At 36.0% G+C, this 17,979-nt stretch overlaps 1 protein-coding gene across 3 annotated transcripts in view; it reads left to right on the top strand.

The window, feature by feature from the left end:
- RALGAPA1 (Ral GTPase activating protein, alpha subunit 1 (catalytic)) overlaps positions 1 to 17,979 on the top strand; it is a 252,183-nt gene that overhangs the window by 36,390 nt on the left and 197,814 nt on the right. For all 3 annotated transcript variants that reach the window (XM_008573959.1, XM_008573952.1, XM_008573965.1), the window contains exons 2-6: positions 5,760 to 5,870; positions 6,707 to 6,756; positions 8,391 to 8,448; positions 14,783 to 14,826; positions 15,506 to 15,683. In XM_008573959.1, the coding sequence (XP_008572181.1) occupies positions 5,760 to 5,870; positions 6,707 to 6,756; positions 8,391 to 8,448; positions 14,783 to 14,826; positions 15,506 to 15,683 (441 nt within the window). The remainder of the gene's footprint in view (positions 1 to 5,759; positions 5,871 to 6,706; positions 6,757 to 8,390; positions 8,449 to 14,782; positions 14,827 to 15,505; positions 15,684 to 17,979) is intronic.

Genomic DNA, 17,979 nt, shown 5'->3' with positions numbered 1-17,979 from the left:
AAAGAACTTTCCAGACACTTATATGGAATAACAAAAGACCACACATAGCCAAAGCAATACTGAGCAAAAAAAATAAAGCTGGGGGCATAACGCTACCTGAATTTAAACTATACTATAAAGCTATAATAACCAAAACAGCATGGTACTGGTATAAAAACAGAGACACTGATCAATGGAATAGAATAGAGCACCCTGATATCAACCCACGCACTTCCATTTGATCTTTGACAAAGGCACCAAGCCTATTCACGGGGGTCGGGACTGCCTCTTCAGCAAAGGGTGCTGGGATAACTGGATATCCATATGCAGGAGATTGAAACTAGACCCATACCTTTCACCATATACTAAAATCAACTCAAAATGGATTAAGGATTTAAATATACACCCCAAAACAATAAAACCTATAAAAAATGGGCAAAAGAGCTAAGTAGGCATTTCTCTAAAGAAGATATGCAAATGGCCAACAGTCATATGAAAAAATGCTCAACATCACTCAGCATCCGGGAAATGCAAATCAAAACCACACTGAGATACCATCTCACCCCAGTTAGGATGGCCAAAATCCAAAAGATGCTGAAAGATAAATGCTGGTGTGGTTGCGGAGAAAAAGGAACTCTCTTACATTGTTGGTGGGAATGCATAATGGTGCAACCCCTATGGAAAATGGTTTGGAGGTTCCTCAAACAGTTGCAGATTGATCTACCATATGACCCAGCTATTTCACTGCTGGGAATATATCCAAAGGAATGGAAATCATCAAGTCGAAGGTATACTTGTTTCCCAATGTTCATTGCAGCACTCTTCACAATAGCCAAGAGCTGGAATCAGCCCAAATGTCCATCATCGGATGAGTGGATACGGAAAATGTGGTATATCTACACAATGGAATACTACTCAGCTATAAAAACGAATGAAATACTGCCATTTGCAACAACATGGATGGACCTTGAGAGAATAATATTAAGTGATACGAGTCAGGCAGAGAAAAAGAAATACCACATGTTCTCACTTATTGGAGGGAGCTACAGGTGAATGAATCAATTCACACACATACACACACACACACACACACACACACACAAACAAAACAAAACAAAACAAAAAACTGGGGCGGGGGAGAGGAAAATATAACAACCACAATTTTTTTTTGAAGTTCTTACAACAAGCAAATGGAGGGGACACACTTGGGTGGGAGGGGGGAGAGCGAGGAGGGAGGGAGGTTTCGGTGATGGGACATAACAATCAACTACATTGTATATTGACAAAATAAAAATTCAAAAAATAAAAAAATAAAAATGACTTTTCTTAATAGAAAAAAAAATAAAAAATAAATTTTTCTACATATTAAAAAAAAAAAAAAAAATCTGGCCACCAGGCACCACATGCTCAAGGATAGCCACATTTCCTCCCCCTCCCAAGGGTTTTTCCTTTATAGTGCCTGGTTTATGCTGCCTTGCAGTACAGTGAGTAGCAACCAGATCCTGGTCAACAGGAATGTGGCCATAGGGCAGAGCATATTCAAAAGTAGCCACATTTCTTCATTTTTCCAAGGGCTTCCGGCTCCTGTACCTGCTCAGAATCCTGTTGCAGACTACACCAATTGTCTGGCTACTGGCTAATGTCGGCATCCTGCACTGACTACACCAGTTTTGGCACTGCAGCTACTGTCGGAATCCTGCTGATGACTCCAATTGTCGAGCTCTTTTACCTGCCTGTAATCCTGCCAACTGGGCCAATTGCCGGCTAGGGCTGGGTGAGCTTACAGACCCTCAAGCCCGTTGTCCTGATTGGGTCACCAGACTCCTCACATGCCAGGCTGGGTCACTAGACCCCTCACACACCAGGCCGGGTCACCAGACCCCTCACACACAGGTCTATGAGCTAGGTAACTGGCAAACAGGTCCTTGGAAACCGTAGGTTGGAAAACATGGCTGCGTGCCAGGCCAACACCCAAGGCAGACAGACACCAGCCAAGGTGGTCGCACCTTGCATGTATGCTAATTCTACCCACACACAGCTTGCTTACAAAGAATGCTGTACCATCCCCAACTGGGCCCAAGGCAAGAGGGCCTGATTAAATTGTTCTATTTTCCTAACAGTCACATACCAACATTTTATGAGTCTACATTTCTCAATTTCTAGAAACATGTACTTATTCATAGAACAATTTTTTTCATGTTTAATAGCAGACCCAAATGTATATAGCTTTTCTCTGCCATATTAAAAAAAAGAGGTCAATGTGTATAAACTTTAAACTTGTTTAATAATTAATGTTTTAGTATTTTAATTTATTTAGAAACGACTTAACATCACCTTATAAGTTTTAGTTACCAAAAAGATTTTTTAGACTATGAATAGTTCATTTATAAAGTTATACCTAGTATACATATTTTGAACTGTGCTTAAACTGTTCATGGAAATTCTATGAGACATTGAACAAAACGAATCATTGTCTCAATTTTCCTGTTAACCATTTTTACAGCATGTGAATGGTTAGGCAGTCACCACCTAAGCAAGAACCCTAAAGTAATAGGAGTTTTTCTGATCAGAAGATCCAGCTATTTTTATTAACCCCAAAATAGTAAACTAGTCTTGCCCAAGTTGCATGAACTAGAAAGCATTTGAGTTAGGTTCTTTTCCCTTTTTAAAATAAAATACTTGATTTAAGTGCTTGCTTTTTTTTAAGCCAGTTAATTAGAGCTCTTTCATATATTTTGGTAGGGAAATAATCATACATAATACACATGGACATACTGACATATGGACACACAGACAGAAGCTGATCTTACAGCTTTAAGATTCTTCACTTGCCAGTTTTTAAGTAGTTTCTCCCCTAGTACCCAATTAAACTATCAATCCTTCGGTTGCCCAACTCTTTCCATTGCCCCAAGCAACTGCTAGCCAGAAACTCTAAATTTGTACTTCCAAAGGGATGACTCCCAGACAAAACAAGGTAGACAATTTACAGAACTTAGATCTACACAGTATTATTTGCCCAAAGAAAGGCATAGGTAAAGACCCAAATGAGACAAGATGGCCAGAAAAAACAATTTAAACAAAGGTGAGGTTTCTTATGTAAACTTTAAGTCAATGTCTTCCCCATTGCAAAAGTTTCTAGTGGTTTATTTAGGTACAGGGAGGAAGATGTCTTTACAAAAGGAGATTTCTTTATAGATGTAAATTTCCTTTTACATAGAATTCTAAAATAGCCAGCTAAGTGTCAGAAAGTTTTATTTTGGACACCAATTTAGTTCCATAGGCAGTCTCTTCAACTTAGCTCATTGCTGAATTAGATTTTTTACTTCAGGGCAGAGCCCTATAACTAATAAAGCAAACAAAGCATTTTCTTTGCCTGCTTCACTGGAGGGCCTAACCCTTATAAATACTTTAGCTTTCTTTTTGTCTTCAGGTTGGGATAGTAGCTAATCAAAAAGCTTGGTAGATTTAATTTTCTCATCAATTAGTAGCCTAGGCTTTTTATTTGGTCTTCTGTGAACATCCTTTTAAAGAGACAATTAAAAAAGAGAGGCAATAAAAAGATCAGTCTTAAAGTGCAGTGATATTCATTTGGAACATTCTACATAATGGCCATCATAATTCTGAATTATTTTTAGTAAGATTTTTGCCATTTGTAAATATTTGCAGCTTCCAGGACTGTATTAGTCCTGTTTCTGTTGCTTATGACAGAATATCTGAAACTGGATAACTCATAAAGAAATGAAATTTATTTCTTACAGTTTTGGAGGCTGGGAAGTCCATGGTCTGGGGGATGCATTTGGTGAGGGCCTTTTTGGTGGGAACTCTACAGTGTCTTGTGGCTACCAGGGTATCTATTGTATGCCAGGAATATCATGAGCAACAGAGTTCACATACTTACTTGTTCTCCTTATAAAGCCATGAGAACCACTCCTGATAACCATAAATGAATGAATCTGTTCACGAGGGCAAGTCTTCATGACCCAATCACCTCTTAAAGGTCCCACCTTTCAAATGCCGTAGTCAGATTTCCCACTTTCTTAAGTCTGTTAGAATGGGGATTAAGCTTCAATGAATTTTGGGGGTACATGCAGTCCACAGTAGGGGCCATAATTCTCATACATGAAAAAGGCAGGCCTACCAGAAGGCAGAGTACTCAGATCTTTAGAAATTAGGATCCCATTCTGTTGGGTTCTCTCTAAACCTGCCGACTGGGACAAGCGTAGAGCTAGGGCTGAGTCTGGAGCTCACAGACTGGGTAACAATCCCTTCACATGCCAGGCTGGGTCCCCAGACCCCTCACATGCAGGTCTATGAGCTAGGTAACTGGCAAAAAGGTCCTTGGAAGCCGCAGGTTGGAAAGCATGGCCATGTGTGGCAGCTGCCAGCCAAGTCACAGCACTGCGCACGGTGCTAACTCCACCCACACCATCCCAAACCGTGCCTTAGGCAAGGAGACTTGATTAAATTATTCTTTTTTTTTTTTTTTAAAGATGACCGGTAAGGGGATCTTAACCCTTGACCTGGTGTTGTCAGCACCACGCTCACTCAGCGAGCTAACCGGCCATCCCTATGTGGGATCCGAACCTGTGGCCTTGGTGTTATCAGCACCGCACTCTCCCGAGTGAGCCACAGGATGGCCCTTGATTAAATTATTCTATTTTCCCAACACATTCTTACATTGGATCTTGGTTTTCTCAGAGCCAAGATAGCTTTGGCTCTGAGATCTCCTTGACCAACTTAGCCAATGATGTTTCTTAACTCAGCTCAAAGGAGAAGAAATGAAGAGGAGAAAACTTATCCCTGTGAATTCTGAAAGCAAGAATTTACACCTCTGCAGTAATAACCTTACTGTAACTGCTGTCAGTTACCTTTAAAACAGCAGTCTTTTTGCCAGTGAATAGTCAGCTACAAACCCCAAAGGTCATGTTCCCTGCCACAGCACAAACTAATCCCTGGTACCCGAAGGTCAAATGTTTTCTCATAGCACAAACTAACCCTTGGTACCCCAAAAGCCAAAGAGATCAGGGAGCTCAAATGCAAAAGAGAGCAGTTGCTCAGACCTGAGAGGAGCTTAGAGCTCTTGGGGCTCCATGCGGAAGACAGTGGTCCCCCAAAAGAGGGGGTTAGTGGCACCTTTTCTGCATTTCTCAAGGGGTCTCAGGAGTCATCAGCAGACTCCTTCAGGTCCCTTCATGGATGCCAAACTGTCAAGGGCAAAATACAATAAATTTTGTTAAAGATCTCAATTGGCTTTATTGTGTGATTCTTGAATTAGGCAACACAGCATTCCATGAAATAGAATAAGTGTCCCTAAACTCTGTAATCCTTAAATGCCTATTTACAAAGCCTATTGTTAGATACCTATTTACTGAATAAATGCATTTCAGACATCATCAATTATTCTTAGAAACACTGATTTTTGAACTGTCTTGGGGAGAAATTAGGAAAGCTGTATCTGTGAATTGAAAGTACATCTTACTTTCTTTTTTTGGTATGGTTAATTTTTGAATAAATCTCTGAAGCATTGTTTTCTTTTAAGAAACAAAGATTATGTTAACTTGACCAGCTTTTAAAATTAAAACTAAAATCTAAATACTACAGTTGTGAGAACAAGGATATAGATATATAAGTACATATCTCAAATATTTTAATAGGATAGAATTTTAGGAAAAGTTCTTCAAGTTTCCTTTGAAGGAAACTTGGCATTATAAATATTTGCTAAACATGATTTCACATATATGTAAATAGTAATCACTGAAAACTTTTTGTTTATTTTTCAGAGAATGCAGAATCTATTGATCTTAAACAGTTTTTTGACCAACAGTTTTCACATATATACTATGTGTTCTTTGAAAATTTTGTGACTATTGAAGCTAGTCTTAAACAGAAAGGTAAGATGTTAACATCTATTCTGGCTTATGTTGGTATTTCCAACAGTTGTCATGAATATTAACTTAAAAAGAGGCCTTTGGACATTAGAATTTTCTTCTTATTTAATTTCTTTTTATCAGACATCTTTTTGATACCCTCTCACACTATTGTCATAGGTCTAATGACATGTATTTGAAAGACAGCTAATGGATTAATATTAATGTCCTTACTTTGCAAAGACTTTAAAGATTTCCTTTTTCCCTGTTCAGATTTCCTCATCTCACCTTCTTTGTTCTGCCTTAGGGACATGTATCAAGTATGAGCAGTAATTTTCGTATTTTCTTATTCAGACCTCGTTTAAAGTTCTCCACAGTATATTGCAATTTCTTTTTAGACATAAATATGTAGAGCCTAAATTTAACTACTCAAGAGAGTAGACAAAGATGCCATGATATTGTCTACACAATGAATAGAACATGCTTTAAATTTTTTTTTTTTTTGTCTTTTGTCTTTTTCCGTGTCCGGCAACGGATCGCAACCCTCAGTGTTGCCCCCGCACCGGGCCGGGGACCGGCAACGGGATTGCAACCCTCAGCGTCGCCCCCATGCCTCGCTCAGCCAGTGAGCGGGAACCGGTCTGTATGTGGGATCCGAACCCTCGGGCAGGAGCGCCGCTGCGCTTCCCAAGCGGCGCACTATCCAGTGCGCCACCGGGCCGGCCCATGCTTTAAATATTTTACTAAATAATTTGGGGGAAAAAAATGAAATGCTTCAAATATTTTAAGCTTTTTAAGTGAATGTTAACAATGAGGACAAAATGATATGTTTAAAATATTTTTCTGTAAAAATGTTTTAGGTCACAAGTCTCAAAGGGAGGAATTGGATGCTATACTTTTTATTTTTGAGGTAAGTGCCTGTGAATCTAATTTTTTTTCTTTTTATCAAAAATAATTCTTGGAACATACAAAGGAATATATTGAAATTATAAAGCACATAATGAAACACTGTGAACCTGCTAGCCTTTCCAAGAGCTAAATCAGATTTTTTAACCTAAAAATATACCTGGCTAATTCTGTAGTTTTTGAGATATAATGTATTATTTTTAGCACAGATTATGTTTTAAGGCATTTGACAACACAAAATTAGTTTGCTATTCAGTGTGTATGTAAACAATGAAAATTTTAATTCATGGAAGGTTTATACAAGTGGAGAATTATTTTTTAACCCCAAAACATTCTTGCCTGAAAGGTTATATTTATGTAACTGTTATATGCCTAGGGGATTTATCATAAAATGATTTCATCTTTCTGAAATAAAAAGCATCATTATATAATGTTAAAAATATGGCGCAGGTAAAGAAGTTTATATATCTCATGTGGGACCAGCATTTATCTCTAAAGAACTTTATAATTTCTTTATCATTTTCTTATATGGGGTAGACTAAAGAAGGGTGTATCAAGGGAAAGGTAGAGAAGTATAAAATATGCATACCATCTTTCAATTAAAATAGTATAAAGGCATAGGTTTGGGAAATAGGCATATTGAGGTTGAAATCTCTGTTCTTCTACTTTCTAGCTTCCTAACCTAAGCACATTATTTAACCCATTTCTTCATTTGTCAAGTGAGAATAATAAACCCTCCTTTTGGGATGTTTGCAAGGATTAATGAGAGACTGATATATAAAGTGGCTAGTTTAGTGTTTGGCCCTATGAGCATTCAATTAGTGGTGCTACTAAATAATAATAAAGAGCTGCAGTAACACCAAATACACACGAATGTCATTCAGCAAGGGGATGAGTACTGAGAGCATAGTTCAGCAGTAAGGTAGCTGTTGATACGGAGTCATCCACACAGGTACAATAGTAAAGGAAATAAAAGGCAAAACTTTGAACATTATACATAAGAAAGTGTTTATTCCCTACCAATGGAAACCTACATATGTTAGCTTAACTATAGCGCTCCTAAATTTTTTAATTTTGCTATCACACTTACGTACATCATAGCTTCTCAGTACCTCTGGGTTCACATGAATGAGGTATTTGGTGGGATTTTCATGAAATCAAAATATTTTCCTTAGGTTTATCAAAACAGGAGAAAGAACCACTCAAAGAAAGAGAAAATATCAAAAATAATACTGTCTGAAATAACTGAAAACTTATCAGTGATGTTAACAATACAGAGATTCTAGGAATAGTGAATAAACATTTTGAAATGGAATTACTATTTAATCATTAGGGAGAAATACACTTACTTTTTATGTTAGTATAAAGATAACTTTTGTTAATTTCCTCTTCCGAGTCTTTGTTAGTATTGCTTATTGTTTTGGGGGGTTTTCAAATATTGATCAACATGACATTGCTGAAATAATGCCAGTACTATCACATTAGCGCAAAGACTATATTGTATTTGTAATACTATCTCTTACACATGAAACTCTTAAGACTTAGTAAACCCTTTCTTTCATTTTTCACATTTCACAGGATGTGGACTCATTACTTGCTTTTCATTCTTTTCTTTGTCTTATTCATATTGATTTTTAGAAAATTTTACAACTTCTTCCAGAAAGAATTCATCAGCGATGGCAGTTTCATAGTATTGGTAAGTAGCTTAAATATTCATTTCACATTTGAAATAAGTGATAGTACATTCTTTAATGGGCTGCTAGTTATTTGAAATGAATTCATAGTTTATGCTTTAGTAAAACAAAATAAAGTATACAGGAACAAATTGACAGAGAATATAAAAAAGATTATAGATGAAGGCTTTTTGGTCAAAATAGCATAGTAAGTTTTTTTGATCCACTCTTCCTTTACTCCGAATATATTAGCAATGATGATAAAACTATAAAACAACAAAAATGGGACTCAGCATCAAGATAAATATCTCTTTGGATCAGAAGTGGAAGAGAAATGCAGTGTGCCAATTAGAACGGAAGCTGTGGGCTCCAGATTTGAAAGCAAGCAGTGTGAACTGGCAGTTTGCTCCACAAAAAAAAAGGCCAGAGAGTGGTGGGACTGGGGTTAAGCTTACTGCTTGAAAGGCCAAAAAAAGGCTGCTCAGCTCATGAAACAGAGCTGAAAGAAAAGTAAAACCCTGCTGTGGATTACTCTCAGAGACCAAGTAGGCAGAAGGTTGCAGATTTTCCGTTATCAGGAACTAAGCCAAAATGATTGCTGACTTCGAGTCTGGTTCTGCAACAATCATTGTCACCACAGGGCTCTCAAGCTCTCATTATAAGACTTATTTTCCCCCTTCAGATTAAAAAAGAGTCTGCGGGTAGGCAGTTGTTGGCTTTGGTTCTGTGTTTTAGTGTTGTCAGGGTTGATTGCTAGCAATTCTCATGCCCCTTTTCTCATGGGGAATTTTCAGCCACTAGATCTACATCATTAAAGTAGAATGTTATAGACCTTATATTCATTTATAAAGCTGTATTTGTTTCTCTTAAAAAAGAGAGTCATAGATTTATTTAGGCCCTAATTTTCCTAATCAGTTCTATAAATTGAGATCTTCTCTGAGGCTTTGAAATGGTAGGCCATCCCAGTTATCAATTCCAGGAACAAGAAGGATTCTGGACATTGATGCAACAGCTAAAAAAAGACAAAATCCTAAATAGTAAAGCCTTTTAGAATAAATTCTTTAGGTAGAGTTTGAGACAAAAGATGATGTAATCCATAATATGTAAAGAACTCTTACAGCACAATAAAGTCAGAAAATAAACAAGTCAGTTTTTAAAATAGGCAAAAGATTTGAATAGACATTACACCAAAGAAGACGTGAATTGCGAATAAACACATGATAAAGGTGTTCAATAGAAGAGTGAAAACCTATTTTGTATTTCATAATTGTAAAAATGTCCTTGAAAGTGGTCTATGAAGAAACCTTTTTTTGAAACACATGAACTTAAGAGATTTATTATATCTCCTGAGTAATGTAGCCTTTAATCTCCAATGGACCTGTAGGTTACCTATTTGTCATGATTATCAGTATTTCAATAAACATTTGTAAGTTGAGAAAATACATAAATGGTCATTTTTTCTTTGTCTCTCAGAAGAATCCTATACTCTGTTTCCTTTCTTTTTTATCTTGTGGATTGTGTTAATCCATTTCTGTTGCTTATAACAAAATACTTGAAACTGGGTGATTTATAAAGAGAACAAAATTTATTGCTTACAGTTTCTGAGGCTGAGAAGTACAAAGTCCAGGTAACACATTTGCTGAGAGCCTTGGTGGTGGCAACAGTGACCCAGTGGTTTCACATTGCAAGATGGTGCAAGCAGAGAGAGAGCAGAGAGCTAACGACAGAGAAAGACAGACTCTCCTCTTTCTTCTTTTAAAGCTCTCAGAACCATCCCCTGACCACTATTTTTAATCCATTCCTATGTCATGGTCCTAAAATCTAATCACCTCTTCAACGCTCCACCTTTCAGTTACCATATAGAATTTCTCACCCTCTTAGCAGTCACAGAGGGGACCAAGTTTCTAATATATAAAAAACTTGGGGAACACAATTCAAGCCTCTGAGTTTTGGGGAACATAATTCAATCCACTACATGCATAAGGAAAAATAAATCAATGACTCTAGGTGATTTTTTAAAACTAGCATTATTGAGGTTTAATTTACATAGATAAAATTTCCCCATATAAATAACCAATTCAATGATTTTTAGTAAATAGATATAGTCACTACAATCCAGATTTAAGCATCTTCATCAGCCAGAAATATTCTTTCAAGCCCATTTATAGTCAATTCCTGTTTCCACCACCAGTCTGCTTTCTGTCCTGAATCAATTTGTCTTTTTCGGATGTTCCATATGAGTGAAATCATCCAATTTATAGTAATTTGTATCTGGCTTCTTTTACTTACCATAATTTTTTGTTGTTTGTGTTATAGCATATATCAGTATTCCTTTTTATTGCTGCATAGTATTCTTTTGTATGGATATACCATGTTTTGTTTATCTGCTCACCAATTAATAGACATTTGTATTGTTTGTAGTATATTATGTAACTTGTTTTCTATTTGTTTTATTATAGATTCCTTTGGATTTTCTGCTATAGGAATATGTCATCTGCAAATTAAGGCAGTTAATTTTTTATTTCTAATCTGGTACCTTTCGTTTCTTCTTTCTTTCTGTTTTGTTTATTATAGCTTCAGTGCAATGTTGAGTAAAAGTGACAACAGCAGACTTCCTTACGATATTCCTGATTTTAGGGAGAAAGCAGTCAGTCTTTCACCATTATGTATGATGTTAACTATAGTGTTTTTGTAGGTGCTCTTTATCATGTTGAGGAAGCTCTCTTCTATTCTTAGTTTTTGAGAGTTTTTAATCATGAATGTGCATTGTATTTTGTCAGATGCTTTTCTCTGAATCTGTTATTATGATCATTGTCAGTGTCATTGGTGGCTTTGTTATTTATTCTATTAATATTATAAATTTCACTAATTGATTTTCAAGTGTTAAATCACTCTTCCATCCCTGAGGTAAATCTCTTTCAGTTGCCATTTATAGTCCTTTTTATATGTTGCTGAATTCACTTGGCTAATATTCTGTTAAAGATTTTTGCCTCTGTGTTTATGAAGGATATTTCTCTGTAATTTTCTTGTCATGTCTTTATCTGGCTTTAATACCAAGATAACCATAGCCTCATAGATAAGTTGGGAAGTTGTCTCTCCTCTATTTTCTGAAAGAGTTTGTGAATGAGTGGTAATATTTTTCTTCTTTAAGTATCTGATAAGATTCAAAAGCAAAGCTACTTGAACCTAGACTTTTCTAATTATTGCTTCAATTTCTTGTTACAGGTTTTTCAGATTTTATATTTCTCTTTGTGTCAGTTTTGATAATTTTTTTTCTCTAGGCATTTGTCTGTTTCATCTAGGTTGTCTAATTCATTGGTATAAAGCTGTTCAGGTTATTCCCTTGTAACAATCCTTTTAATTCCTATAGGGTCGGTACTGATGTCTCCTCTTTAATTCCTGATTTTGGTAATTTGTGTCTTCTCTCACTTTACTGGCCAGTCTGGCTAAGCATTTGTCATATTTGTTGATCATTTCAAAGAACTAACTTTTGGTATCATTGATTTTTCTCTATACTTTTTCTGCTTTCTATTTCATTAATTTCCATTGTAGACTTTTATATTTTATAAAAACAATCTGCTTGCTTTGGGTTTGATTTGCTGTCCCATTTCTAGTTTTTAAAAATGTAAGCATAGGATATTAATTTGATGCCTTTCTTGTTTTTTGATAGAGGCATTTAAAACTATAAATGTCCCTGTAAGCTTTGCTTTAGCTCTATCGTATATATGTTAATATATTGTGTTTTAATTACTATTTAGTTTAAAATATTTTTGGGGGTTTTTTTACATGTCATATAATTTTATTTATATAAAGTTCAAACATTGGCTAACTTTGATATTATAGTACCTAGTTGCCTTAAGGAGGAAGAAAAGAGTAGCATTAAGGAAAATGAGGACAATGACTTGACTATACACTGAGCTCTCTTTCCCAGCATGAATGATGAATGCATTTTTCCCTGTATCATAATTGATCAAGCTCTATGTTAATGACATACACAATTCTTTCAACCCTTATTATATGTCAATTTCTTTTTAAGTGAAGGTACCTGAGGTGTCATCATGTGACATAAAATTTCCTCCTTTTATGGGCACAAATTGAAAATATTTTTAAATGTCCCTTTTGGTTTCTTCTTTGACCCGTAGGTTATTTAAGTGTTTTTATTTTAAAAATTTTCAAATATTTGCTGTTTCCATAGATTTCTTTCTTTTGTAATTTCTGACTTAATCCTTTGTGTCAGAAAACAAACTCTACATGACTGTAGTCTTTTTAAAGTTATCAAGGTATTTTCTGGCCCAGAACATTCTCTCTTGGAGAATGTTCCAGTGTGCTTGCAAAGAATTCTGTAGTCATTAAAAATATTAGATTAATGTATGGCAGTAATATAATTATTGAAGAGCAAGAAAGGACTTGAGTAAATGGAATCTTGTTCAGTATTCATGACTTGATATTATAAAGATAATAAATCTTTCTTAAAATTCTTGTAGGGATTTTTTAATGTATCCCGGCAAGTTTATCTTAAAATGTATATGGAAAATCAATGCCAAAGCATTTGGAAGGATAACAAATCAGAGAAGGAGGGTGATTGTGTTGGTTATTTCCATACCCAATAACAAGATATATTATAAAGTTATAATAATAAAGACAGTGTTATTGGTGCAGGACTGGACCTGAAAAAGATTAAAGAAAGATTAGTGAAAATAACATTGAGGTCAGCCGAAGACCTAGGCTTATATATGGAAACTTGAAATATGGTAACAATTACATTTCAGTTTATTTGAACATTATAAACCCTGAAAGAGTTAGTACTACAATTGGCTGTCCATTTGGAAGAAAACAAATTCTATTCCTCCCACACACAGAAATAAATTCTGGTGGATTTCAGGACCTAAATGTGAAAAGCAACATTTTAAACCTACTTAAAGAGAATATTTGGCTTATCTTTGTAACTTTAAGGTATGGAAGGATTTCTTTAGTACCATCCCACTCAACAACAAAAACATGACTGAGATATTTGGGAGAAAATATTTCCAATTCATAGAATTGGCATAGAATTAGTAGTCAGTATATATAAGAAACTCATTTTTTTTTTTTTTAAAAAAGAGAACCCATTTGAAAAATGTATAAAGGACATGACAGGCAATTTGCAGCGATTTGAATGGCCAAATGAAAAGATGTTCGATGTCACTAGGAAACATCAAATGGAAACAATATTCAGATATTTAACACTCATCAGATTGTCAAATAGTAGAGCATCTGTCAGTGTTTTGTGCTGCCAACAATGTGGTATCAGAGCAGTTCCATATGCAGCTGATTATACTGTTAATTGTCACAACTGCTTTGGAGAGAATTTCCCAATATTTGGTAAAGTTGAAAGTAAGTAATTTCTTGCTTATATAATATATTCTGGGGAACCTCACATCTGTACAAGCAATTATGAAAAGAATATTTATTATGGTATTCTTGGTAATATCAAAATTTGAAAACAAACCAAATGTCCTAATATAAATTGTGGTATATTTATGGAATGAAATAGTATATACCAGTTAAAAAGAATTAACTAGAGCTACATAGATCAGTATAGATAAACTTCAGAAGCTAATGTTAGATATGAAAAGCAACTTACAAATGGCTTGTTTTGTATGATACCATCTATAAAGGGTTTTAAATACATAAACCAATTCTAAATTTTTTATGGATTTATAAATAAGTAGTAATAATATAAAAATATTTTTAGAAATGATTAATACCAAAATCTGAATAATGGTTTCCTCTGGAGGAAGAAAGGAAGAAAATTATTTGGGTTTAGATTTATTCAAATTGATTAGTGGCCTCTAGGTCTTCGTTAATGTTATTTTTAGTATTTTATTGTGGGTTTGAAATATTTCATATTTTAAAAGAAAAAAAGAATGTTGATGACTTTTCGAGACATGAAAAGAAATTAGTGTGATGGAAATATTTGTTATTAAGTATTAGAGTTATGGATGTTCATGTGGTTAACTAAATGAAAATTTTCTACAGTGGGTTTTATTTGTATTAGTGATAGAGAAAGTATTTTTTTAAATTATATTCTTAGTTGATATAAGAGATACACAATAGATTGTTGGGTTAAATGCAATTTGGGGCCTAGGTTTGTCAGTTAAATAAATCATGATTAATTGCAATAAACCATGTGGTGAAAAGGTGATTTTTTTATATGTTGCTCTGGTCTCCAATGTGGCCAGAGGGATGTCAAAGTCACCAAGAACAATTTGGAGGTTGCCAAGGACTTGTTTAAAAGTGTTTTCAAGTCTGACCGAGAACTCTGACATTTAAAAATAGATAAGATGTGAATATTTAAAATCATATTTTTTTTTCCAGGATTGATTTTAAAGAAACTACTACACACAGGAAACTCCTTAAAGGTATAATATAACTATATTTATTCTCTATGACTTTTAAAAAACTGGGTAGAACATACATGCCACTAGTTGTAGAGAGGAAAGTAGGGGATATATAAAAAAAATTATTATTATTATTATTTTTTATATCATTGAGCTGTGTTAAGAGAATCTACCCATTCTACAAGCATCGTGCTGTGTGTTAGGTAAAGTCACATATTATAGGTACTTTTGGCATCAAGGCTTGGGTCCAATAGTACAAAGGAATATTTTTCTCCTATATCTTTCTCCTGTTATCTGGTTAAACCATGAAAGTGGCAGCAGTTAAATAGCTTTGACAGTACCCATTAACAAAGCTTTGATGGGGTAATTTCCAAAGCTACCAGTGAGGTTAGATTAGTGAAGAACATTGTATTTTGCTCGTCAGAGATTGAATTTTCCTCTCTCTCTCTTTTCCTGCTCCCTTGCTGGAAGAACCTTCATTCATTGATTCAAATATTTGTTTTCTATGTACGGGGTATTGTTTAGGTGCTTAGATAACAGTAAAAAGCCAAAGTAGCTGTCCCTTATCCTCTCCCATCTCCCTTAATTTCTTTTGCAAAGTGTCATTCTGTAATCATTTTCAGGAGATCTCTGTTCTTAAAAAAAGTGTTTCCATTTATAAATAAAAATACTGTTTTCGTTGTATTCTATTTTATTTTAGATTAGGCGGGAAGGTGTTCGTCTTTTCTTATTATGGTTGCAAGCTCTTCAGAATAACTGTAGCAAAGAACAGCTTTGGATGTTTTCATGCTTAATCCCTGGATTTTCAGCACCACAATCTGAACATGGACCTCGAACTTTAGATAATCTCATTAATCCTCCACTCAACCTTCAAGAGAGTAAGATTCGTGAGATGTTATCCATCAATATTTTAAAGTTTTCTGTGTAGCTGTTAATGTATTTTTTTAAATGTCTGTACATTTGTTAACTGGGTAATCCAAGGCAGTGTTTTAAAATGTAGATTTTAGGGGCCGGCCCGGTGGCGCACTGCTACAGTGCGCCGCTTGGGAGTGCGACGGCGCTCCCGCCGAGGGTTCGGATCCCACATACAGACCGGTTCCCACTCACTGGCTGAGCGAGGGGTGGGCGCAGCACCGAGGGTTGCGATCCCGTTGCCGGTCCTGGTCCAGTACGGGCGCGACACTGAGGGTTGCGGTCCGTTGCCAGACACGAAAAAAGACAAAAAAAAAGGGAAAAAAATTTAAAAAAAAAAAAATGTAGATTTTATTATTATTCAGGTATGGTGAGGCCAATAGATGAAGAGAGCTGTTAAAAAGATCCTTTGTTACTCACAGTTCTCAAGAGGAAGGGGTATGCAATGCCATGGAGGCTACATGGAGAAGCACCAGGGTGGGTCACAAAGCAGAGGGAACAGGGAGAAACATGGGCAAGAGCCTTTATTGTGGTTTCTTTGGGAAGGAACAGGAAAGCCAGGGTAAGGAAGTTTAGGATTGGCTAGTTTGAATAATTTCAGTGGGCTCTAGGGCACAAGGGTTGTCCCTAGTTGTCTGGTACCTTGCCCTGGGGTGGTAAGGACTAGGGAGTAGTGGCCCTGAGTGTGAGTGTAGAGGAGGTGGGGGGTGGGGGTGGGCTCTGGATTGGTTGGTTTGCATAGGAAAGGCATGCCCACAGAGACTATGTCTAGGAATTGGCTAGCCCCCCCCCCAGTGGGGGTGTTGGGGGGACATTTTCTCCAGAAACATAAGGCCCCAGATGTCTAAGCATCAGAGGTTAATACAGAGCATTGTATATTTATCTTCATTTCTATTTCTTAGTATGACCTTGTATCCAGCAGTTAATTTGGATGTACATTGAAGTACAAGTGTATTTTGTGTGGGTGTGTGTGCAGTAGATAACTATAAAAATGTTACATATAATGGAATTTTTATAAACACCCAATAATACTTTTATTTTTAGATTTAATTTGTAATTTCAGAGCTGTAGTTTGATTTCTCCTTTCATTCATTAGTGAATCTTTGTGCTTTTTACTGTAATTTTTTCTAATATTGTCATTTTTTTTACTTCTTTAGTTCTCTTATCCATGTATTAGTACTGTTATTTAAATATCTTAAAGTGCTTTTTTTTTTCCTTTTTGTCTTTTTTACTGACCGGTAACGATATCGCAACCCTCGGTGTCACGCCCGTATCGGGGACTGGCAACAGGATCGCAACCCTCGGTGTTGCGCCCGCACCTCGCTCAGCCAGTGAGCGGGAACCGGTCCCCACATGGGATCCGAGCCCTCGGCAGGAGCGCCACTGCGCTCTCAAGCGGCGCACTCTCCAGTGCGCCACCGGGCCGGCCCTTAAAGTGCTTTTGCTTTTTGTTATAAATATATGTATATATTTTTGTATACAGTTGACCCGTGAACAACATGGGTTTGAACTGCACAGGTCTGCTTATACATGGAGCTTTTTCAGTAAATGAATTCATGACATTCCTGACCAAACAGTAGCCCACTTAACAGTAGGTTGTTAGTAAGCTTTCAGTAATTCAACTACTACTTAAGGAAGTAGTTACTTAAAAAATAGTTAAATTTTGGGGAAGTCAAAAGTTATATATGGGTTTTCGACTGTGAGGGCGAGTGAGGAATGTTTCTAACCCCCACTCTGTTTAAGGGTAAACTGTATATACTTAATCTCTTCTTTCACAAGCAAACATTTGTCCTATATAGTTCTATATTAGTTGGCTAGGGCTGTCATAACAAAATGCTGCAGATTGGGTGGCTTAAATGACAAATTTATTTTTTCACAGTTTTAGAGGCTGGAAGTCTAAGATCAAGGTACCAACAGGTTTCTGGTGAGGCCTCTCTCCTCTCCTCAACTTTCACAGTGCACCTTCTTGTTCCATCCTTACATAGTCTTTTCTCTGGGCACATGCACACATACACAGAGCGAGCCCTCTGGTGTCTCTTACTCTTCTTATATAAGGACACCAGTCCTATCCAGTTAGGGCCCCCCCCCCCGACCCCAAAGTTCAACATATTAAAATTTGTAGAATGCAGGGCTCATGCAGTGCTTAGAGAAAAATTTTTACTTGTAAACACCTATATTAAAATGCTACATTATTTTTAAGCTATTAATCCCTTTGTTAATTTCCTCCCTCATATCCTGGATTTTTTTTTTTTTTTTTTTTTT

The sequence above is a fragment of the Galeopterus variegatus genome, unplaced genomic scaffold (assembly GCF_000696425.1).
Source record: "Galeopterus variegatus unplaced genomic scaffold, G_variegatus-3.0.2 Scaffold54, whole genome shotgun sequence".
Taxonomy (NCBI): domain Eukaryota; kingdom Metazoa; phylum Chordata; class Mammalia; order Dermoptera; family Cynocephalidae; genus Galeopterus; species Galeopterus variegatus.
This window is presented reverse-complemented; position numbering and strand designations above follow the sequence as displayed.